This window comes from Drosophila nasuta, chromosome X (assembly GCF_023558535.2).
Source record: "Drosophila nasuta strain 15112-1781.00 chromosome X, ASM2355853v1, whole genome shotgun sequence".
NCBI classification, from domain to species: domain Eukaryota; kingdom Metazoa; phylum Arthropoda; class Insecta; order Diptera; family Drosophilidae; genus Drosophila; species Drosophila nasuta.
In genome coordinates, this window is record NC_083459.1 from 29,490,130 (window position 1) to 29,516,605 (window position 26,476).

Below are 26,476 nucleotides of genomic sequence, written 5' to 3' on the forward strand. Positions count from 1 at the left end.
AAGCAGTTCGCTGGTTTGGCTTGTTAGGAGGTTGAAAAAGCATGTCCTTTTAAGATCCTTTCAAAAATATCGGAGTTGTAGCAATTACAAGAATGTCCTTTTTGAAGAAATAACGTAAAATTGATACAACTCAGGATATCCTTGTGTGTTCGCTAGATTCCTAAAGATAAACATTATAAAAGAACATCAGAGGATCCGAATATCCTTTGCCTTTGTATAACAGTAATAAGAATGCATTAATTTTCGTTTGTTGATTGTTTATTTCTCTTGCTTAAACATAAATACATATATAAAATTAAAATGTATAATTGGTTTGCATTTTCTGTTTGTTTATATTGTATATATAGTATATAAATTATATAAAAAAAATTACTTGCAATAAATTTAGTGGTTGGTGGCGTGCCGAAAAAGATATTTGGGGATAATTAAGTGTAAAAAATATACATACATGTCTAGAAGGCGCAGCAACAAATATATAAATAATTATATATTTGTATATTTATATTTTATATCTATATATATATATATATATATTTGTATTTAAATATAAGTATATATTTTGGAAACATTGTGAATTTAAAGCGTTTCGTATTATATATTATTTATAACAACAAGTGTTTTTTGTTTTTGTTTTGTTTTGTTTTTCTTTGTGTTCTTTTGAAATATTTACAATGCATCGAGACGCTATTTCTTTTTGGATGTTGAACTTTAACAATATTTATAGTATATAGTATATTTTTCAGCGCAGCCCTGTGTGTGTGTGTATAACTGTATGACTGTATAACAGTTTTGCGGCTGCTTGCACTTAGTCGGTATAACTTGGCTCTCTCTCGATGCTTTAGCTTTAATTACAAATGTATGTATGTATATGCCTAAGCGGTAAGTGTGTGTGTGTGTGTGGGGGTTTGGGGGTGGGTTTCGTATTTGTGCATGTGTGTGTGTGTGTGTGTGTTTACTACTCTATTACGGCTATGATATGTCTAGCATTTCTAAGGACCAGTCGGCAAGTGTTCTACACACTTTTAAAAGTTTACTTTGGGAGGCGAAACACAAAAAAAGAAACATACAAAAAGAGACAGACACACACTCGCTCTCTCTCGCTCTAACACACACTCTACACTCCCTGCGATCGTTCGCTCTCTTTCGTTCACGCTGACAGACAGACACAGCTGCCCTCTATTAACAAATACATACATAATAATACAAATTGAGTTTTACCGTTTTACTAGGATATTCAATCTAGGATATCCAGATCTAACGCTCAGTGCTGCTCCATGCTCTCTCTCTCTCTCTTTTGTTCAGATGGACCTCGCTAGATACATTATCGGATATAAAGCTGAATCATCATCATCATCATCAATAGCGTCCATTGGTCGTATTTCCGTAATATGAGGGACGATCAGGCAGCTTTGGTGGCGCATTCATTCCAGGTCGACTGCGGGGAAGATATGCAAAAATTCGCAATTAATAAATTTTTATTTTTCAATTAAATGGAAAACTTAAAAACTACATACGCTTAAAAGCAGAGATTTGCATGTGAAGAAGAGATTAAAATGTTAAATAAGTTAAAGTCGTAGTTAATTGATAGTTGATTAAAGGCAACTCACCGACACAGCAGGAGACACAGCAAAACGAAATATTAGTTGTCGACAAAATTTGCAACAAGTGAGTGAGCGGAAAACCAACACCAACGAAAAAAACAACAACAACAACACGCAAAGCAACTCTGTTAAGGACAAGCTCTTACATCTCTGTCTCACTCTTTCTCTCTGTCTATGTTAACAGTTAACAGTTAACAGTGCCATTCACTGTAAACGCAGGCAAGTACTAAAAACAATGAATGCAACAAGTCTTTTTCTTTTTTAATATATACTTTTTTTTTTGTTTTTATTTTTTTGTGTTTTTAATTTTTTTTTTATTTATAACATTGTAGTTACCCCTCAGCATACACTTTTTCATTTTAACGTATTTCATTTTCAATTCAATAAACAGCAATTAGTAAGCGCTACACTTGGTTGGGATGTTCTTCTCAACGAGGAGTGGGGGGGGGGGGTGTTTTTTTTCTTTCTGTTTGTCATCTCTCATTCTCATATAAGTACATATTTATTTATATATAAATATATGTATATATATATATGTATGTACGTATGCATGTATGTATGTATCTATATATATGCTCAAGGCGTCATGTATGTATGTGTATTGTGTTAGCTGTGTGTGTGTGTGTATGGGTATCAGTGTGTGTGTGTGCTATACTAAAACAAACACATAGAGGAGCTAAATACTTGTGACATTTCTATATATCGTATATATTGTTAGGTATATACTTAATTTTTTTAACGCGAGATGTTGGAAAAAACGGTTAATTTGCAGTAGTTAGCATCGATTTATCGATTTAATTATCGTGTTGTGTGTTTATCGATAATCACGCCATAAACAATAATTGTACATAGCCATAACATGCATATACTAAATATACACTATACATACATACATATGCATCTGTGTGTTTGTGTGTGTGTGTGTGTGAGTTATACTACATCAGCAGATCAGAAATCTTTTAAAAGCTATCGTCATGTATATCATCTTCTTCTTCTATATAATGCTGTCTCTTTTTGTACAGACTACAATAACAACAAATAATGGAAAATTGTTTCGAAAAGATTTTACACAGTTCAACACACACAAATTCGATATATATGTTGTATATATATATATGTATATATAAATATCTATATAATATGCATAGATCTCAAGCTGAATAAATATATTGCTTTAGTTTAAGATGCAAAATGCTGTTCTTTTTCACTTGTTTTCACTTTTCTCCATTCCATTCCATTCCATTCGTGGGCACATTTACAGTATCGAGAGGGGGAAACAAAAATATCGATCTTCAGTATTATCGTTTATCGTTTTGTGCTTATTTCGAAATACATTTACATACACATACATATTAACTGTAATATTTCATTAGCCTTTTACCAATCACCAAAACACACACTCCCTTCTTCTTTCACCCTCTCTCACTTACTTCTCTTAACTGTATTCTGACTCTTATATGTATGTATGTATGCATGTATGTATTATGTATAATTACCATATGCGCTTTCATCAAATATTTGCTGCACTTTGTATGTGTGCATGTATGTGTATTTCATTCAATTGTTCTTTTTTTGGGTGGGGGGGGATATCATTAAATGTACTTTAATAGTTGCTGCAGCATTAACAAATACATATACATATGCATATACACACATATATTCATGTAGATAAACACATATGCATACATTTTATAAGGTGGTTTTTAAAAACTACACAAAAACACATTATTCTTTTTTCTTTTTTTTGGTTTCTTTTTTCATTTTTTTTTTTGTCGTTTTTTAGCAACAATTACAATGTTTTTTTTCTGCATTTATGCAAAATTTTCTAAATAAGAGACTATGTATTGATGTATGTATATATGTTAGTCATGTATGGGTTATGTTTCTATGTATTTTCAGCTTGTTCAATTTCGCATTGCTTTTTTTTTTGTTTTTTGTTTAATCGTAAAATGTAATTAACAACTTTGAGGTTAGGATTTAGAGATTACTTTTAAGAGATTCATTGACGAGTGTATGTATGTATGTATGTGTGTGTGTGTGTGAGTGAGTGTGTTGTATACAAATGGAATGTTGAGTAACATAAACAACAAAACGAAATACAAAATAAATATACAAGCTATTTTAGTTAGCCGATTTCAATCGATAAAACGCAACAACAAAAAAACGGAATGTGATTCTTTTTTTCGTAATACATGAATTTAGTTTCACACACACAAGGACATGGTCACATCACAAAATATACAATAATAATAAAGAACACAAAATAAAAAAGGTAAAACAAGAACACAAAAAAGACGACAACACATTTATGTAAATGTAGTTAATAAATAAAAAAAAACACAATAACAAAAACACAGTGTTTAGATAAGAAGAGAGTGTGAGATGGAGCCGAATGCAGTTGCAGCCTCGCCGCTCTCTCTCTCTCTCGCTTCGATCTTTGCTTTTGAGTGTGCGTGACGTGCGTATATAATTGTATTTGTTTTCGGTTGCGTAGTTGCGCTCTCTCTCTCTCTCTGTTTTTGCTTTGCACACACTCTCTTCGCTTGTGATATTGTTTTGGGTTGTTTACTTGAATCGGGTGGCAAAGACGTTGGAGAGTTCGCTCATTGCCGCCTGGCCAACAGCCTGGTTCACTTGTCCACGCATGCTCTCCGGGATGTATCGATTGGCGCCCGATTGTTGGGTTATCGCTCCGCCGACGGCTCCAGTGACGCGACTTGAAAGGGTTGCAAAAAGTAGTTTGTACTGTTGTTGTTGGTTCTGTTCAATTTGCTTTTTTTTTTGTTTGCTTGTTTATTTTTTGCTTTGCGCAAAGAATTAGGCTATACTAATTGTTAACAACAACAATATAGAGAAGAAAAAAATGGCGCTGCCGCTATGCAATCAAACAGTTATCGGAACGCTTGAAACCCCTTTTTATCGATTTGTCTGTTTCACTTCTGCTGGCTCTGTGGTGTGTGTGTGTGAGAGTGTATGTGTGAGTGTCAGTGTGTGTGTATGTTTATCGATTTAGTCACAAATTATGAGAGAATCAATTAATTTCAAAACGAAAAGCAAAAGCAAACAACAACGCAAAAATAAATAAGATCAAAAATATAAAAGTCAACATAGCTGTTATATGTATGTAGATAACATCAACAAAGCAAAACTCTGATCGATTAATTTGTTTTGCTACAACACACACACACTCACGCGCACACACACTTGCATTCACCTACTCAAGGGGGGCAGAGAGCATCAAGAAAAACAACAAAAAAAAAAGATGGCCGACGCGCTTTACAACACTGGAAAAAAGAGTGAACGCGAAGCTCTCAGCTGGAGGACCAATAATAAATGTGAATGTGAGAATATGTGTATGTCAGTCTGTATATATAGGTGTGTTGTTAGTGTATATCTATATATCTATATATATCTCTCTCTTTTACTTGTGTATATATATAAATTGTTATGCATGTATAATTTTCTTCTTTTTTTTTTTTTTTTTTTTTAACTATATTGTATTTATTTTTCATCTTGTTGCGTACACATACTGAACAATTAATTTGTAACTTTTTAAATAATTTGTTATCATGTATATTTTATGTAGTGGAATGTTTTTTGCTGCTTCATCATTTTACATATACATATTGTACATATACATACATATATATAAATGTTTTCACTTTTGTTTTTACTTTATTAGTATTTAGTTTTCACTTTTGTTTTTTATTTAACGACAACAACAACAACACAAAAAAAGGTACTTTAGTTAACTTAAGCATAGTTCTCATATCGTATATGGTATATATTATATGTTATGTTGCATGTTTTCCTTTTTTCATTTCTTTTTCAATTTTGAGAATGGTATTTTTAGCATTTACAGGACACTCTGCTCACACACTCTATTTTTCCTTCGGTCTTTGTCCGTTCTCCATTTAGCAAAACTCAGCTCAGATCAGGCCTCATATCTAATTTATATATATAGTACTATATGTATGTATATGCATGTCTCTCATGATAAAAACTAACAAACTATGAAAAGTCTAAGGAGTAGTAGAGCGAGCGAGTTACAGTTCTCATCTCCAATATAAATATATATTGTATATAGATCGTGATAAACTCTGACTGACTGTACTGTGCTTCTTCTTCTTCTTCTGCTTCATTATTTGGGATCATAAGCTTTATTTCGTCATCACCGGCTATTTGTGTTTTAATTGGTTTTTTTTGTTTTCCATAATATTTATAAACTGTATAATTCTATATAAATATTGTATATCGTTAATAATCAGATATTTTACGTGTGTATAAATATGATATATATACGGAGAATATTTACGATATTTTTTTTAAATCATTGAACGCTTCATTAAATTTATTTTCGGAATAATACTAGTCTATAAACGGCGCGATCTCGTTGTTAAGTTTTAGTTCACTGAGCGAGCTTTTCTGTAGGACACTGTGAGAGAGGAGATTTGGGGGGGGTGGAAGAGAGAGAGCGCGAGCGCGAGCTTTAGCCTGAAGTTTTGTGTTTTCAAAATATATATACTTAAAAAGAGTTTTTGGAGATAACATTCGGTTCATCATCATCATCGATTTGTTGGTTTTCTTTTCTTTGTTTTGGTTAAAGCGAAAGCGATTTTTTGTTTGTGGTTAGTTTAGTTTTAAAGAGAGTAAATGCCTCGGCTGTGGCTGTGGCTGACAACTTAACGACGTCTGTTGTGTGTTTGAGTGTGTGTGTGTGTGTGGGCAAATTTACAGTTAGCATTTCACATTGAGGTTAGGTTGAGTTGTGAGTCGTGTGTGTGTGCGTTAGATATTATTGAAAATGAATTAATTCATCATTATTATTCGAATATTCGCATGTTTGGCGTTGTTGTTGAATTATCGCAATATATATTTTTATTTTTTATTTTGGTTTGTGAGCGAAATAGAGAGAAAAAAGAGAAGAAACAAAAGGTTTTATTTTGTTAAGTTTTTCTGGTTTTTGATTTTCGATTCTTTTCGAGAATAAATTCTATGAGAGCATAAAAAAGGATTCACAAATCAAAAACCAAAAAAAGAAAAAAATCTTTTTTATAGCTTGCCCTCTGATATCTAATGAAATTAGTTACCAAAAAATGATTGTTATTTCTTAAATAGATATTTTTAATGAGGGCAAGCCAAGAAAATAAAGCTATTCACAACAAATAAAAGATTATTATACACAAAATATAATGGGTAACACAAAAATAGATTAAAGCGATTGAGACAAGTAGTATTAATAGTATGCACATAAAGTATTATTACGTAGATATGTTTTTCAGTGTTTCAAAATGTGAGCGTTCTTTCGCCGCATAAAAAGAGGTCCCAATCGTCGATTCAACTCAACTCAAATCAAATCATGAAAACTATACGTAAATGAAATAAAGCACTATTTGTTTGAACTGTTCTGAATTCCTGAAATTTAAATTTCCGATTATTGCTGCCACCAAAACCTTAATTTTCTCTAGAAATTCAGTATAGTTCAAAGCAAAATAAAACAACAAAATGAACTAAAGTATTCAAATAGAAGAGAATAATAATAATACAAAAAGGAGACAAGCGAGATCTATATACAAAAAAACTGTACAGAGCGGCGCACTTACAGCCAACAAAAGATAATTACGATTACGAATAAAATAAAGTGTACAACTAAACACAAAGCTAAATTCAAATCAAATATATATATATATATATAGAGTATGTATATATGTCGTATATATAGGTATATTTTGCGACTACTTACGATGGTAGCAATGGTGGTGGCAGAGCACCGCCTGGCCGACCGCCTGGCAGCGGAGGAGCACCACCGCCTGGGCGGCTGGGAATTGCGGGCGCTGGGCGTCCAGTTGCCGGTGGCAATGGTGGATTGCGACCACCCAACGAGCCCTGCAAACCAAATACGAAAGGTGCTCAATTATAGTATATTCTAGTATAGTGTGGTCTAATAGAGTATAGTATATTAGTATAGTATAGAAAATTAGAGTATTATATTATATTATAGTATATTAATAATATACTATATTATTGTATTCTACTAGAAGTATATACATATGTATGTTGTATACTTTAGTATAGTATATTATATTATAGTGTAATATACTACAGTATATTAGAGTATAGTATATGATGTTATAGTATAGTATAGTACAGTATATTATTGTATATATTATATTATAGCATATGTAGTATATTATAGTATAGTATATTACAGTATAGAGTATTACAGTATATTATAGCATAGTATATTACAGTATAGAGTATTATAGTATATTAGTAATATACTATATTATTGTATTTTAGTAGTAGTATATACATATGTATGTAGTATACTATAGTAGAGTATAGTATAGTATGAATCTCAGACTCTTTTTACCTGTGCGGTGGGTGCTGCCTTGCGTGGGCCACCGGGGCTGGGCGGCGATAGATGTGGATCCAAGCCACTTGGTAGCCAATCGTTCTTCACGGGCGGCGGCAATGGCGATGATACGGTTGCCATTGAAACGTCACCTGGTTGAGAGAGGCAAAAAAACAGTTATGATTGGTTATTATTGATATTATATATTAAAAAAAAAACCAAGTAAAAAAGCTACGTATTCCAAAAAAATTAACTGCAAAAATAACAAATTATAGAAAAGGTATATCGCAATATACTAAAGCTACATTCAAGTGATCCATTCTCAAAATGAGAAAACAGTTGCGGCATTATTCTTAAAATATACCAACATATTATACAACAAAAATATTAAAGTGAGCCGCAAGTTATCTTTGGTATATCGATATACAGGTACCCGCTACCATTATTCTTAAAATATACCAAATTTATATATCGCCTTATTACTAAAATGAACTAAAAGCTATATTTGGTATATTGATATGGTTCTACATGCAAAATATTCTAAAGAGCACAAAATATATCAGATAGTAGTAGACCTTTCTTGGAATACAAAAGCCTTTTGTTCATAACTTTTCAGGAATCATAAATACTTTAATTGTATGTCCCAAAATAGCGACTCTTAACTTCAGAAATACGCTTGCTATTCAATTTTTTTCAATCTGTGGGCGTGGCAAAAATTTTAAACAAACTTGCATCTGCGTGCAAAATTACAAGTGATGTTATCTTTTATAGTCTCTGATATGTTGATGTTCATATTGTTTTTATTTCATATATAAGATCACATAATACTATTATAAAAGAACTAAAAAATCTACAGTCGATTGAGCCATTTTCAATAAGGCCATATTCTAAAAGTATACTGCATAAATACTAAATTATCCCGAAGCCTATATTTGGTATATCGAAAATACACCCAAAATATACCAAAGAGAAAGACAGTGCGGTATTAATCTATAAATGCACCTACATAATATACCCCAAAAATACCAAATAATACCGAAGGCCACATTTGGTATATCGGTATAGTACGACGGACAGCCAGACGCTGCTTAAGAATATATATAGTATGTATACTTGATGGAGTCGGAGATGCATGCTTCTGACTGTCAAATACACTTTTTTCTGGAGGCACAAAGTGCTAATACCCTTCTACCCTATGTGTAGCGAGTATAAAGAACCTCAGCATCGTGACTAACTGTACGATAAATCCTGTATAGTAATCCTATATACACTTACCGATAATTTGCAAAGCATCCTTGCAGGCGCGATACATGCGCAGCATTTCCTCGCGTCTTGTGGCCGACTCCGCGGACTCTTCCATCATTTGTGCCTATCGAAAAAGAAAGAGAAATGCGATTACTTCAAGAAATATAGAAATGTGGAAAGTAGTTGAAAGAGTACGCACCTGATCACCAGAGGCATAGAGATGTGCCAATAGCTCGCCGTTGATAAAGTCCTTGGCATTGTTGATGATCAGCATCATAATTGCCTTGGGCACCATATCTCGTGTGGTCTTTGTGACGATTTTCATGTACGAATCGACCAGATTGCGAATTGTCTCCACCTGACGCTCCAGTTGTGGATCCGATGAGCTTTCCTCATTTGCCGACTATTATAGTTTTTTTTATTTTTTTTTTATTTTGATTTGTTCGTTTTGTTCATTTCAATATTTCATTTTTGTAATGTAATCACACATCGATGGAGGGGAATTTTTTATTTGGTTTTATGTAATTTCAGGTTCAGTTTTTTGTTTTTTTTTTTGGGGAGGGCGCAAAAGTAATTGGAAAAGAATACAAACAAACAATCAATTAAAAATGATAAAAGAGTGTGTGTGTAGAGGTGTAGGAAATATTGTATAATTGAAAAATGCCAAAAACGGTGCATCAGACAAAAAGTAAAGCATTATTAATCAATTTGTCACATTACATTTCATCTATTTTTTTTATCGTATTATCATCGAGGTTGGAAAATTTTAGTGTTACGAAATTGAAAATCAAACCAAAAACAAAAATAACAACAGTAACAACAACAATTATGAATAAAAAAATAATTTGAAGCAAGCTAGATACGGTTTTTGGTTTTTTTTTTAAGAGTTAGTGGTTAATAAATATAAATAAATTGATGGATAGTTTTATAATCAAATTCTAGTGCTGATTAGTTTCCAAGAATTTTAGATAAACAGGTAGATAATTTCGATAGTGTGTGTGTGTGTCCCAACCTAGTTTATTTCTTAGAGAAATATTTCCCGAGGGAGTTTCAGAACTTCAAAAATATCAGAAATCATCAATTTATGGAGAATGCTCTTTGAATATACTATATTAATTATATTCATTTTATTAGAGGATCGCTGTTAAACACTTTATGAAAAGTAATTTGAAATTTTAGGAAATTTTAAAAGAGTTTATGAAAAAATTCCCCAAGTATTTTCATATTTTAGAAAAATTTAAAAGTTTATCAAAATTTCCCAAAAGAAAGTATTTTTAAATTGTAATAAAATTTTAAAGACTATATGCAAATTTCTAAGGATAAAATATTTAAAAATTTTAGCAAAATTTATATTTATGACAAAAATGTTTTCAAATTTAAGCAAAATTTATAAAACTTTACAAAAAATTCCCTGAGGAAAAAAGATTTTCAAATTTTAGGAAATTAAAAAAAAAAGGTTTATGAAAATTTCCCAAAATAAAAAGTATTTTCAAATTTTGGGAAAAAATTTTTTTTATTTTAGTAAAAGATAAAAGACTTTATAAAAAATTTCCCCAAGGAAAAAGTTTTTTGAAATTTTTTGGAAACTTTAAAAGACTATGCAAATATCCCCACAGAAAAAGTATTTTCAAAATTTGAGCAAAATTCAAAGGTTAGGTTTCTACGAATATGATACAATAGGTGGCAACCCTGAACAGTGTTAGAAAACCCTTCAAATAGTTTTAAGATGCGTGTGAGTGTTTCTCAAATATGATATGCTACACTTTAGAGCTGATCAAAGCTGTGACGCAGCTGCTAAAGGACAATTATAGAAGAGAACAAAATGTGTGTTTACAAAGCGTTTTCAAATAGGATAAAGGCGATAATAAAAACGTAAATCTAATTAATTGTACTTGTTTTAGAAGCTTTTATCAAACTTTAACTCAACGGAAAAGCAAAAAATAATGCCAATGTTACGTAAGTATTGGGAATTTTTTGTTTAAGATTACGAATGCATAGGAGAATAATCGAATAATTCAAAAGTATTGTGAACCATATAAAAAGAAAACGGAAAAATTAACATACTTTTTGCTGTGAACGTTTTTTTTTTTGATACATAATAAATTTGATGTTTAGTTTTTTGTTTTTGGGTATTACAATCATTATTTGCATTGTAATTTTCAGCATATTTGTATATGTATTTTTTATGTGGTCATTTCGTTTGGTACGTGGACGGGAAAATAGAAGAAAATAATTCATAAAAAATATTGTAAAATCAAAATTATATTTTTATATCGTTATATTTTGTTTATATTTAAGTATAGTAGCAAGATATAAGAATCAGAAGTATACAAATATATATATATAGATATATATATATATATATATATATTTGACACTTTAGGCTTAAGTTGAATATATAAATGATAGTAGAAAACGAAACAGGGAACAGGATAAACCAAAGAAGCAAATGATAAAAGTTACTCGTAATATGTGTTGTTAAACCCAATCGATAAAGTCATGAATTACTTCAACCCACAAAATTTTATTTGGTTAGTGTTGTACAACGGCAGAAAAAAAAAGAAAAACAAACGAAATAAAAATGTTAGGTGAATAGAAGACGAAAACTGATAAAAGGAAAAGTAAGGAACTTAACGGTTTCGTTTTCGATCCCCCATTCAATAAATATACAGAAAGCACGACGACCAGATACCCTGTACACCAACACATTTACTATATATAGAAATGTTAATAACATTTGCAATATTATCTTTTCGATTAACAGATATATTTTCTTTTTTTTTCTTTTTCCAAATTTTGTTGAGTGTACAGAGTATTTGATTGAAATCATAATTTGTTATTCGATAAGAAACCAAAGAGACAATTGCAGAATCTACGAGTTAAATAGATTGAGGACAGATATAGACAGAAATATATAGAGAGAGAGAGAGCGTAGGAAATATGCAAAGTATATGCTAAAAATGATGAAAAGAAACAAACCTCTTGTCCTTCCTGCATATATTCACAGAGCAAATATAATATGCACATTATTAATCATACACACACGTTTATATATATATATAGCAGAGACGTGTAGTATTTTTCATATATATATATGATGATATTTTGTGGTATTTTTATATTGGAGCGCAACGTTTCGAAAAAAAAAAACAAACAAAAGAAATATATGATGAGTTATTACGGTATCAGAGAAATCGTTTCTTATTTTTTTTTTGTTTAAATTAAGAGTTCAAGTAAATTTGCAAATATTTTTCAGAGTCCATTGAATACACAATATACAAGTATTATATATATATATATGTAAATGGATGTATGAAATTGCGGGTTAGTAATGATTTGTATGGCTTGTAATAAGATCTTGATCTTCAGAGATAAAGGATGGGGAGAGCAAAAGAAAGAGAGGGTATGAAAATTGAAAGTTTCTTTAAGAGGGGGACAGAAAGATTGAGTGACATTGAAATGCGGTTCATCGAAGGAATGAATTACTTTTATATTTCGCAGTTTACAGTGTTTACAGAGCTGTCAAAATTACAGCCGTATAACAGATACTGTTATATTCACATATCCGTTAGTCACTGTTGAACGAATATGGCGTAGAACATATTAACACTGTTCAACGATTGTTTCGTATAACAGTTACTGTAATATTCACATAAGAGTTACAACCACTGTTATATTAACGAATACTATGTATAACAGATACTGTTATATTCACATATCCGTTAGCAACTATTATATTAGCACTATTAAACGAATATGACGTATAACAGATAAGCTAACACTGTTCAACGAATGTTTCGTATAACAGTTACTGTTATATTCACATAAGAGTTACAACCACTGCTATAACGAATACTATGTATAACAGATACTGTTATATTCACATATCCGTTAGCCATTGTTATTTTAACACCGCTAAGCGAATATGGCGTATAACAGATACAGCTACTGTTATATAAAAAATGTTAAACGATTACCGTGTTTAACATTGATTGTTATATTCACATAAACACAACATAATCGACTCTGTTCTGAAAACAGATATACATATTAATTTCATAACAGTCTTCTAACATTAAGGTGCATAATATGTAATGTTATTTTACATGAGTTTAACAGTTAAATTTGACTGTTAAGATAGCTGATGCTGGGAATTGAATAGTTTTTTAAGGAATTGGGATACATTTAAGCGAATTTTGGAATTGATTTTGAAGGAGGAGAGTTAATACGTCATGCGTAATTAAGCATTTGGTTAACTTGGCTTGTTTCGCTGAACATGATTGTGTGCAGTGTGTTAGTTAGTTGTTGATCTTGTTGTCGCTGTTATCTAATCAGAGTAGAGCGTATACACGACGTACATACGAACATTGAGGACTTAGTCTAAGCTAAGCGAGTTTAGCACTCACTAACGATATTCATTTATAGATATATATGTTAGACATAGATATAGATGGAGAATAGATAGATAAAATAGCTTTGTACGCACCTCGTCGCCATTCTCCTGAGTCTCCTGCTTCTCGGGATAGACGCCGGCGCGGAGGAATGATGCCTTCCAGGATTCCACATCCTCGACTGTCTCGCACGACAACTCCAATTGTTTATAATCCTAAATGTGTGGCAAGTAAGTGTGTGTGCGTGTGTGTGTGTGTTTGCGAGGGGGAGAAAGAAGAAGAAGCGTCCAAGCGCAAAGAGAACAAATGGATAGGTATTTTCGTCAAGCATTTGGTAAATGGGACAACGTTTTACGATTACGATTACGATTACGAGTACGATAACGATTACGAGTACTTGGACGGGTTGTGGTGGCATTTGGTTGGCTATCGGTTATCGGTATTCGGTTTATCGGTTTTGGATTGGTTTTATCTTAACATTTTTTAACATATTAGTCTAGTGGTTAGTTTTTTTTTCGCAGCTGCGTGTGTCATTGGACCAAAAAGGTTAGTTAGTGTTCTTGTATTCGGTGGCTGTATATATAGTTTATATATATATATTGATTGATTGATTGGTTATCGGTTTAGCGAGGGATGTATATACGTATATATAGTTTCATTGATTATGCCTTTAGCTTTGGTATCGATTGTATTTTCAGGCTTAAGTTTTGGTGGTTGTTTCATGCTCGACAAATCAGAGGCACAAAAGGAGCTCAACGCAAGAAGCTCCTTTTGATCCTTTGACTTGAATCTAAATGTTGATAAAAACATAGTAATTTTTATCTTATACAAAAAAACTCAATCAATTAATGAATTCATTGCGTGCGATCCAAACACAATGCAAAATTTCATGAATGAAATTTGCCAAAAAAAAATAAATTAAATATTTGCTACATTTTTCTTTTTTTGTACTTTGTTTTGGAACGCAAAACTTGAATTGTCAACAATTTGAACAAATTTCAAAGGAACAAAAGAAACACAAAATGGTTGAAAATAATTGGAATGTTTTTTCGTTAACATCATCATCATTTTGTTGCTACAACAAATAAATATCGCTTGAGAATTATTTGTTCTAGCACAAAAAAAATGAATTGTTCGCATTTTTCTGTTTCATTTCATTCTCTTGTGGTCTTCTATTAGTTTTTTTTTTTTTTTTGGTTTTTGCTTGGAATTTGTCATTTTTTTGTATGCTAACAAAAATTACTAACCTTATAAACATTACGTCCATCGGGACTGAATAAAGCAAATGTAACACGTCTAGACATTGACATAAAGCCCTGCTCAATATCGCGCAATTTCAAACCATCCAACGGCAACATGAATTTCTTCTCCTTCTCATCCTCGTCCTTGTACCAGGAGATGCTCTCCGATGTGAGCACAAACCAATAAGGACGCGATCCGCCTGTGAACAAGAAAACATTTCATTGTCAACACAATTTTCGAAATCAAAATCGAATTCCCAACACACAAACACACACACACACACAATTTTAGCCCAGGCAAATGCAATGATCATGATGATCAGAATGTGGATTAGAGGAGATGGAGGAAATGAAATGAATTCTTGGAATGGAGAATGTTATGTTTTAGCTTTCGGTTTTAAGCTTTTAAAAGCAAGCACAACACAATGTCGTTAAACGATTCAAATAAAAACTACACAACAAAAAAAAAAAGAAAGTTGGCAAAGAAATCATTGCATACAAACCAAATAGGCGTGGCAAAAACCTCAGCAAAGCTTTTAATATTCCACACCCAAAGTTGTTAGAAGTGTGTGTTGAGGTTCGAAAAGGGCAATATAAAAGTATAACAAGAGAACACAAAACCGAAAGGAAGAAACGAAAAAAAAATAAAAGAAAACTAAATAATATAACTCAATGGAGAATAAAAGAGAAAGAAAAGCACTTGATAAAGCACATAGAAGCAAATTAAAGACAATAAACAAAACTCAAGTAAAAAGTTAATTTTGAAAACGATAGAAAAGAGTGCTAAGAGAGCTTGAAAATTCAACGTCGGCTTGAGCTTTGTTCGAAACATGCCGCATGCCACATGCCTCACTGAGGGGAAAAGTGCTATTGAGTAAGAGTGAGAGAGCAAGATAAGAGAGAGACAGAGAGAGTATTTAGCTAAATAATCGAATCGATTTCACTAAACAGAACTAAAAACAAAAAAAAGAAAGCTGCAGTGCGGTATTAGCTTAAAAATATACCCCAAAAATACTAACAATATACCAAAGTATATAATTGGCACATTCATATACGCGGCTTTAAATTGTACCAAATTTATATACCCTAAAAAAATACTAACAATATACCAAAGTATATATTTGGTATATTAATATGTGCAGTATTAGCTTCAAAATATACTGAATTAGTATACTGCAAAGATACTAGAAATATACCAAAGTATATATACATATATATGGTATATTAGTATACGCAGTGTTGACTTAAAAATATACCAAATTAGTATACCGCACAAATACTAGCAATCTATCAAAGTCTATATTTGGTATATTAATATAGTTGTAGGGAGATGATTATTTTGAAGAAGATTAAATTGATTTAAAGAGTTTTCATTTTACAAACGAACTTCAGCTAACTTTTTTTATCAAGGGACTATAAAATAATACAGCAATAAAGTGTGATCAAATGTGATCAAGAGACAGCGTGCAAGTTAGTTAATTGATTAGTGGGCGGTGGATTGATTTGTCAGTGCTCTGTAGGTGCGGGAAGTGCGTCGATTGTTGGTGATGCAATTGAAGAAGGAGACAGAGAGAGAGTTGTGGGTGTGTGGCAGGTGTGGCAAGTAGAAGGTGTGGCTAGGTGTGAAGAAGTTGACTGACATACACAGACACAGATACAGTCACTGAGACAACAACAGGATGCTTGCGTAACGCGGCGTTCGTGTTCGATTGTTACAAACTCATGGCTGGAAGGCGGCTGAAAGTGACGCTTTACGCTCTACACTCTACATACCTTTCATGATGCCCAAATTTTGGATGACCATGTGACCCTTGCGAATGACTTGATTGCCCAACTGTCGGGTGCCGGTCTTGTTAGCATTCTCAGATTTATTCTGAGCACTGCAAGAGTCGAACAAAATACGAGAGTAAAGTAATAACAAAAGTAACAAACAAAAAAACAAATCAATCATCTACAATTCTCATTATTCACATACTTGGCAAAGCCAATGAAATCCTCGTGATTGGTATTCATGTAGGCGAGCTCAAAGTCAATCAAGAGCAATATTTGCTCCTTGCATCGCTGCTCACGCTGTCGCACATGTGTGGTAATGATGCGTTCAGTTTCCTCACGCAAGCGTGGATAGCGATTCATCTGGGGAGTAAGAAAAGAGCAATCAGTAATCGAACATAGATTAAAATAAAGATATTCGCACCTTATCGGTGCACATGCGCACGACTACGGACAATTCCTGCACGACTAGATCGACACACTTGATCACTGGCTCCTTGAGCAGCGCTATCTGCCTCTTCACAATCGCCTCGAAGGCCATGTCGGGCGTGAAGAGACCGACACGAATACCATGAATGTTGCGAATGGCAAACGAGATCTCACGGCGCAGCTCCTTCTCATCACACGCCATTTTCACAATCTCAAAGCGTAGACTGCAAACCAAAAAAAAGAGCGAAAAGCAAATTAGTAAATATATACAAGTTTTTGACTGTTAATCAATACGTTAAACAATTTAGAAACCTACTCAACTTTGAGATACCCGCTACGCATCTCTAATAAAACCATATTCTACAAATATATACCTCAAAAAATAATCATCATAAACATCCCCAACTGTAGTCTACAAAAAAATATACCACAAAAATAATCAAAAGTATACACATCCCCAAATAAAGCATATTCTACAAATATACTAAAATTATACCACAAAAAATTATCAAAAATATACCCATCCCGAATTAAACTATATTCTCTAAATATACTAAAAATATACCGTATAAATACTGAAATATACCGACAGATCTATTTGGTATATTTATTTCGTACCTATATTATAAATACACCATAGAGTACTAAACATTTCACATTATCGCTGTCGAATAAGAATGATAGCTGTCTCTCTTTCTCTCTCTCTCTCTTTTATAGTCTCTGAGATCCAGTGTTTAATAAGGACAGCCAGACGGACATGGCTATATCGTATAAGGCTTCCTTCTGCCTGTTATATACAATTCTATCAGTCACAAAGTAGAGCAACCTTTGGGTGTAAAAAACTAGTCTCTACCATCAAATTTAGGCTCATAAACTTGTAAATCAAATGTCTACTACATAAGAAAATGCAAAACAAAAGTATTGCCTGCTATATTGTTGTTAGATTTGTGCTGAAAAAAACTCAGTTTTCAACTTTAAAATGTTGCTTACAAGTTGTAGATTAAATTGCTTTCGATATAAGCTTTGTAGACCTCATCTACATCGAAATCTTGACAATCTTTAGAGACAGAATTCTATCATAGTTGATACACTCAAAATTGTAGCGCATGAAATACTTAACACAAATTGAAATGCATATAGAGCTATATTCTATCTATTCTAACTATATTCTATCTATCTATTCTAACTCTATTCTAACTATATTCTATCTATCTACATACTATCTTAACGCTAGTTTCTACACACAAAACTACACAACTTGAACTGCATTTAGAATAAATCTCAACCAGTTAGTTAGTTGGCTCTATTTCCTACACAGATTGAATTGCAACTTTCAAATAAGATAGTTGCCTATATTCCTTATAATCTCTCTAAGCTCTCTTCCCTTTACACTACACATTAATGATTAATTTTTGAATGTATACAGATCGTGGATTATGCCATTGTTCTTAAGGTTATATTATAAATTCTTAACACAAATTAAACAGCGACTTTCAATCAGTTAGTTGAAGGAATAGATCCTTCCTCGAATCTCTAAGCTCTCTTCCCTTTACACTAAACATTCCTTAATAATTAATTTGTGAACGCGTACCGATCGTGGCATATGCGATTGATCTTAACTATCCATCTTAATGCTTAACACAAATTGATCTGCAGGAACTCTTTTCAACCAGTTAGTGAGTTGACTCTATTCGTTGTAATCTCTTTTCAACTAGTTTGTTTTGCTCTATTCCTTATGATCGCAATGTTCTCTTCCCTCTACACTACACATTAACGATTAATTTGTGATCGTTCATACCGCTCGTGGAATATGCGATTGATCTTGGCGCCGCCAGAGAGCTCATTTGTGTTGACCAATGCGGAGCCGCTGCCCTCGATGGTTCGCTCAAAGTCCGACTGCAGCTGCTGTATCATTCTGCAAAAGCAAAACGAGAATTATTTATTGATTTCCGATATACATACATGTATGTGATCGTAGGGCGGCAAATACTTACTGCAACATGGCCTTTGTCTTGATGCTGGCATCGCCGGGCTGAAAATGCTTAAACTCCTCCACCTCCTTCTCGAGGGTGAGCATTTGCTTTTGCAACTTGTCACGCAGACCCGGCAATGTGTCGCGGATGTGATTGGTGAGCTGTTGGTTCAGCACACGCTGCAAATATGGTGTGCCCAGGCGATCGGCCATGTGGCGATACGATGGATGGCTGAGAAAGAATTTACGCTCAGCGGCCAGCGCCTGATGGATATCCTTTCTGCCCTCGATGTCCTTTTGCGATCGATTCACAACGCCAATGTAGCCACGCCGCAGCGGCAACAGCTTATTCTCGAGTATGTCACGGGCATCGGTGCCCTCGTCCATGAGATCCAGCTTGGTGATCACACCGATCGTGCGTACGCCCTGGGGATCGACCTCTTTGGCCAGCTTGAGGGCATCCGAATTGGCCAGATCGGTGTTGGCCGGCGTTACGGCCAGAATGAGACAGGTCTCTTTGCGTATAAATTGGAATATCATTTGCTTAATCTGCTGCTCAATATCAACGGGCTGATCACCGATCGCCACCTTCGTCAAGCCGGGCAAATCGATGAGCGTCAAATTGAGCACGTACGGCGAATAGACGCGCAAATTAATCGGAATGTTTGAGATGCCTTTGTTGCTGCCCGTCACACGATCCGTTTCATCCTCAATCTCTTTGCGTATCTCATCGAAGCTGGAGAACTTTTTGCCCTTGCAATGCAGAAATTCGCCATATTCTACAAAGAAAATACATCGATTCGATATTATTATTATTCTGAATTATTATTTTGCTTTCTGTTATCGCTCAACTTACCGGTAATGCCGTTAATCAATTGCAAAATCAAAGGTCTGCGCGTTACAATGCCCGAACCTCGAGGTAAAAAGTCTCTGCAAATAGAATTGAATACGGAAAAACAATGAGCTCTCAAATTACAATTGTTCAATGAGTGTGCAAGTGTGTGAGTGTGAATGTATATGTGTGTATGTGTGTGCATTCAAGTAACTTTTTTGCAGGTGTTTTTTCTTCGTTGCAATGGAAAAGTTCAATTCAATTCAAGTGCTAATCGAACTATCGCACTGTTATGTTGAATCGATAACGATAACAACTTGCAGCCAACTTAGCATATGCAAGTTTTGACGTGCGAGAAAGAGAGCGCGCTGTGTATATTTAACAAGGGAGCGCTTAATCATTATAAGTTATACTATAAAAAAAACAATAACTTTGTAATGATATTTTGCTTTATAATCATAATGATGATTTAATAGATTTGTAATAGATTATTGATCATATTCATTATTTTTGGAGATATAAAATTAAAAACAAATAATACAAATTAACAAAATTGTATAATAGAAATATAAAATTTAAAAAATTATTTAGTAAGGAATATAGTAAGGAATATATTTAAGGAAAATAATGATTATTAGTTTAGATCAGCAAAATTTTCATAATACAAAATATAGAATTTCAAAAATTATTTACTTTTTCGCAAAATATTAGCATTTTCATATAATATACAATATAATAGAACAAAATAATAATGACCAGATATTATATATAAAACAAAGTTTTATAATAGAAATGTAAAATTTTAAAAATAATTTAGTTTTTCGGAATCTATTAGCAAAAAACAACGATTATTAGCTTAGATGAACACAAATTTTATAATAGAATAATAAAGTTCAACAATTATTTAGTTTTCCAGAAAATATTAGCATCAACTCAAAAAATAATAATAATAATGGTCTCAAATTTATTTAATTACTTGAAATTCATCAATTTTCATAGAGGAACATTTTGTTTATTATGAACTGTAAGCAAATGGATAGAGATCCAAATCAGAAATAGCGATTTTATTGCAATTCATTTCATTCTAAGTAAAATATTTATTATTTTTGGTAACAAGCATTTATAATTTATGATACTACCAATATTGTTTTTAGTTTTTTTCTTTTGGCTCGTGCCAAAGTCACATTTACGATAGCTATTTGGAATGAGTCATTTTATCAGGCCACTCAAAACACTCGATTCGAAATGATCAATTGTGTTTTGATTAGCTGGGAAAAGTCGATGAAAATCAGCCAAACAGCAAACAGCAACAATGTACGATTAATTGACTGGGAAAACGCTGTTTGTGTGTTGTAACCAGCAAACAGAGTTCAGATCCTCTATAAAAAAAAAGAAATATGTGTGTGTGGGTGTAACCACTACACTAGAAATATTGCTACACACAACACAACACAACACAACGTTTGACCTGTTTTCTTGTGGCAAACAAATCCGCCAAAGTCAACAAAATCCACATACAATATTCATATCAACAACAACAACAACAACATCGAAACAACGGGAGCAGTAGTTGAAGAAGAAGAAGAAGAGAAACACAAACGGTTCTTATCGATATCGCATACAATATCAATTATAATGACACAAAAACATGAATCATCGAAAGCAAATTTTAAGCGCAGGCCACTTGTTCATGTTGAGGGGTGGGGCACCGAAGAGGAAGAGGAAGTAGAACGAACGAACGAACGAAAAACCAAAAAAAAAGAACGTTTGATAAAACAAAAATTATACAAATTGCGGAAAACAAAGTATAAATTCTAATCGCACACGCACTTGCATAGTTGTAAATTACATAAAAATAACTTGCGATGAGTAATAACATATGTACATACACACACACACACACACATACATTCCCTCATATGCAATGAAAGTTAAGCGCAGGTTGAAAATTAGTTTGATGATATCAACAGCTTTGCTATAAATATAATCACACAAATGACTCAAACATACAGAATTCTCGGCAATCCAACATTAATAATAACAATATAATAATAAAATGTATAATCACATTACAAATTTTATTTGCTTTTTCTTTCTGCTGCAAACAATTTAGCAAAGAGGTCAAAAGCACGCTGCTGAAAGATAAACTCACTCGTTTTAATGCTCGCTCTCTCTCTCTCTCTCTCTCTCTCTCTGTCTATCTTAGTGTAATGCAATACTTTGCCGGTTGCAGCAGTAAATTAACTGATCGTCTCTCTTTGGCTGCTGCTCCCACCACACGCACACATACACACATGGGCACGCATACATACGAGATCAGCTGGTGCTCTGCATTCTTGTCTCCCCTATTTCGTTTGTTTCGTGCTTTCGCTGTCGTTTCATGTTTTGCAATTTTGATTTGATGCGTTTTAACATCTCTTCCAATGTGCTTTTTTTTCGCTTTGTTTTATTTCAATTAAATGCGAGTGTGTGTGTGTGTGTGTTTGTGTGTGTGGCATGTGGCAATCCAAGGCTACAACTACTGTTCATTTTAATAGGTTTCATTTGTTTACTTGTTACAGTGATGTTCAATATATTGGGAATGCCAGCAAAGTGCTTTCAATATTGGAAAGTTAAACCGCAAGTCTGCACAGTGATTACTAAGTTAAAATTATGTATTGCAAATTGAATTTAAAAATAAAAGAAATTCCTGCGAATTTTATGTGTATTTCCTGTATTACAAACTATTCTTTATATAGCGAACGCCGTTGTGTGCGTCCACTGTTCATGCATTCCAGTCCCCCCCCCTCTAACTACACAATCGCCCAATTGCTAATCGACAAGTAACCGTTACATACATACATGCAGTGTAGGTGTTTACATATGTATGTAGGTGTGTGTGTGTGTGTGTGTGTGTGGAGAAGACAGAGCGAGAGCAAGGCAGCATCAGAAAATGCCATGAACTATTGACATTTCGAACAAAACGAAGAAGCTTTTGCAGTTGACTGACATTGAATACTCGTTCTCTCTCCCTCTCTCTTGCACTTTATCTGCTTTTCTTGGCTCTCTTTGTCAGCTTACAGTTTGAGCTGCATATGCTGCAGGCAGCATCATCATTAACTGACATTGATGACAACAGCACAGCGCAGCATAAAAAATAGCTGCATCAGCATAAGAGGGCATAAAAAAAAAAGAATAAAACTAGGTCATTAACAACACTCTCTACATACATACAGCGTTTGCTATGTATTCTTACATACTTACTTATATATGTATTAGCTATGTACTTCGCATGAGTGTGTAAGTGTGTGTGTGTGTGCGTGTAGCCGGCGCATGCGAAATCTAACAAACTGCGCTGGACTACAAAACTGCCACTGCAGTAGTTATTGTTGTTGTTGCTATTGTTATTAACTGCAGCGCCAACTTATGTAAGCGTAACTGCATGTCAAACTGTATGTCACAAGGCACACGCACATACATACATATACACATAGACATGCATGTGTATACCAAAGTGTCAAAAGCACCCACGTTTTTACTAATACACACAATTGAATGTTTTTGTGCGTGTGTGTGTACACCACCAAGGACTTGTGTTGAAGCAGGCCAGAGCATAGAAAAGCTACAAAACACGATGTGCATGCGTGTGAGTGTAATAGTAGTAGTAATAGTAGGTGCAGACACTGTCGCAAAGGATTATAGCGCAACATTATATAATTTTGCAATTTTGCATAGAACAAACACACACACACACTCACAACTAGATATGTATGTATGTGTTCTGTGTGCGCTGCTTCCATTCATTAACATTACAACAGTAATCGAAGGGACGGGGTTGGTGGGCAGCATAAAGGGAACTACAGAAATGTAGGCTAGCGTAAGCGTCAACGTCGCAGTCGCTGTCGACGTCAACGTTGGCAACAATCGCGATAGCGATAGCATTGCATAAATGTCAAAGTGAAGTGTGTAGCCAACGTATAACAGAGGGGCGAAGTGGGGTGGTGTGGTGAGTACGGCAAGGTAAGGTACGAATAAAAAGCGCCATTGGGCAAACCGAGCAAGCGAGCAGGAAACAACAAAAGCAGGTGCTGCGACTGCGACGCCGACTGCGACTGTGACAGCGACAGCGACTGCAGGAAAGGAAATGTCAACGTGCATTGATTTTTTCCCTATCGCTCTATTTTTTTTTTCTTCTTTTTTTGGGGCGTAAGTATTTTTGTGGGTTTATTGTATTTGTTTTTGGTCGTAGCATTTTTCAAGGGGCGGGCGAAAAGCCGATAGATAAAAACGAAACGAAGCGCATTGCGAGAGCGTGCGTCGCGCATTCACACAGAGAGAGAGCGAGAGTGAGAGAGTGTGTAGAACGAAAGCAAGCACACATACACATAGCTGTAGTATCGTTAAAAATGTTTCGTCTTCTTATTGGAACTGAGTTTATCGCACTCATAACTTCCAACTCCCAACACATACATATATATGTATGTATATGGGGGGTCTGGCATGTATGAGTAACTTTTGAAGTTTGTAGTAAAGTTGACACAACATTATTTGAGTCCACTGCTGCAAGTGGGTGTATTTCTATGCATGTGAGTGCAAGGTGGTTGTTATGCTGCCGCTGCCGGCGTCGCTGCCAACGTCGCAGCTCACTGACCATATAGACATGTACATATGTATTTATACATAGGCAAAATAGGGGAATTATTGATGGCCACCTGCTGGCAGAAAAAACCAAAAAAAAAAAACACCCACTGACCAGGCAGCAAAAACAACAAAACAGGAATGCTGCTTCATTGATTATTCACCAAAAATTTAAACACATACACGCACACGCTTGCCGAAGTGAGAGCGCTCAGAACTCTCTCTCTCATTCTCACACACATAATTGTAGCGCTCAGAACTCGCACTCACACATACACTTGGAGAGCTCAAAACTCTCTCCAAGAGAGGGAAGCTTTTTTTGGGCAAAAATATGGATTTTCTTGTGTATGAAATTGTTGAGCGATGACTTAGGATTCTTAAGATTTTTTCGTTCTTGGTTTTTTTCATTCAGGTGATTGATTTACTTACTTGCCCACAAAGTTCTCCAGCACAGAACTCTTGCCCGCTGATTGGCCACCGACGACGGCAATCTGTGGCAAGTCCAGTTGCATGTGCACGCCCAGCGATGTGAACGCATCTTGCAGCTTATTGACGATCGGTATCAAATTATCCATGATGACTTGTTCTTAGCTCGTTTAGTTGACTTTTACGTTTCTTTTTCTGTTTTTTTTCTCTTTTTTGGAGGGGGTTTATCGATAACGATCACGAATTTTTCGTGGTTACGACGTTTACGTTAGCAGCGGACAGCGGACAGCAACGCCTACGCCACACAGCCTCTCTGCCTGAGTTGTGGCTTTTTTTTTGCACTCTGCTTTTGCTTCGTTTTGTTGTGTTGTATATTTTTTTTTTGCCTTTTTGCTTTTTCAGTTATCAAAATTGATGTGTGAATGTTTTGCGCTTGCTCTCACACAACATACACACACACACGTACGCACGCACGCACACACGCGAACTGACGGACGAACGAACTGAACGCTGTTCTTCCTCTTCTCTCACTTGCACTCTCTCTCACTCGTTGCCGACACCAACAAACACTGCCACTTGTGTTTTCGTTGTTGTTGCTGCTGCTGCTGTTGTTGTTTTAATTGGAAGAAAGAAAATTAAATGCGTAAGTTGCGCGAAAAAACACACAGTGCATAAAAAAACAAAAAAAAAAATTAACAAAGACAACAGAAAAAAAAAGATGAACAAATTTTCTTATAAGAAAATCCAGCACACACACACACACACCGACGTGGTGGTGGGGGGATGACACGACACGACGTTAACTCAAGAGCGGCATCGAGCGCGTAAGCTTAACGTAAGCGACTTCTGGCTTGCTCGAGACTGCGCTGCTTTCTGCGCTGCTACTGCGCTCTACTGTTCTGCTGATGCTGCTTCTGTCTGATGACGACGACGGTGGAGACGACGCGTTGGGGCGGGTTTTAATGTTGCTGCTGCTGCTCTTGCATATGATTTTTTCTTTTTCGTTCTTTCTTTTACTTTACTTTTCTCTTTTCGTTTTTATTTGTTGGTATGTGCGCGCAGGGTTATTTTGTTGTTTATCAAAAAAAATGTACTGCGAAATTTAGCTAACCGATACCGATAAATTATAAATGTTAAAATTTTTATACAATTTCATTTGATTTCAGACACACAAACAAACTGTATATATGTGTGAGGAAAAAAAACCGAAAACTATAAGCATTAATTTGCTAAAGACACATGCACCCACACAATGACACACTGAAAAAATTGGTTTTCAGCGGAATTATACGCTAAACTATAATTATTTTTTTTTGACAAATTTTGCAAGAAATATCAATACAAGTACCGCAACGTTTTGTCGAACGGACAATGACCAATTTATTACAAATATATTACGCGTACCGAGCGCTTTCTGCGTCCGCCCCTTTTGGCTTTGTTTTTGCTTCTGAGATTATTCGCTCATCGAATTCCGATGACAATTACCATTCATTTCTCTGCCATATCGATAACGAGCAACAGGACAGCAAAGAATATAATATCGCCATTGTTCCAATATCGACTGGAATGTGCACCCTACATATGGGTGAATGTGTCA

The 26,476-nt window shown here is 34.3% G+C and overlaps 1 protein-coding gene across 12 annotated transcripts; it reads right to left on the reverse strand.

Moving 5' to 3' along the window:
* Positions 1 to 568: 568 nt before the first annotated feature.
* On the reverse strand, positions 569 to 26,362 carry LOC132795479 (dynamin). 12 transcript variants are annotated; one of them, XM_060806202.1, is made up of 17 exons: positions 26,284 to 26,362; positions 24,883 to 25,484; positions 19,861 to 19,934; positions 19,027 to 19,783; positions 18,831 to 18,947; positions 17,028 to 17,256; positions 16,809 to 16,966; positions 16,607 to 16,713; positions 14,840 to 15,033; positions 13,688 to 13,807; positions 12,181 to 12,192; positions 9,401 to 9,604; positions 9,232 to 9,325; positions 7,975 to 8,108; positions 7,345 to 7,487; positions 4,171 to 4,317; positions 569 to 1,435 (listed from the first exon to the last, which is right to left on the reverse strand). In XM_060806202.1, exons 2-17 carry the CDS (start codon positions 25,026 to 25,028, stop codon positions 1,357 to 1,359), a joined length of 2,715 nt encoding a protein of 904 aa, XP_060662185.1. In that variant the 5' UTR covers positions 25,029 to 25,484; positions 26,284 to 26,362; the 3' UTR covers positions 569 to 1,356. The 12 variants fall into 12 exon arrangements, with proteins under 12 accessions (XP_060662185.1, XP_060662184.1, XP_060662187.1 ...); XM_060806201.1 differs by having other exon boundaries at positions 26,228 to 26,340; XM_060806204.1 differs by having other exon boundaries at positions 24,883 to 25,481; positions 26,228 to 26,310.
* Between the last annotated feature and the right edge of the window lie 114 nt (positions 26,363 to 26,476).

Coding starts and splice junctions, on each gene's coding strand:
- LOC132795479 (XM_060806202.1), bottom strand. CDS start 25,028: ATGGATAATTTGATACCGATCGTCAATAAGCTGCAAGATGCGTTCACA. Junction 4,318..7,344: donor CCACCACCATTGCTACCATC/GTAAGTAGTCGC, acceptor AACCCTTTCAAG/TCGCGTCACTGGAGCCGTCG. Junction 1,436..4,170: donor GTCTTTGCCACCCGATTCAA/GTAAACAACCCA, acceptor TCTTCCCCGCAG/TCGACCTGGAATGAATGCGC.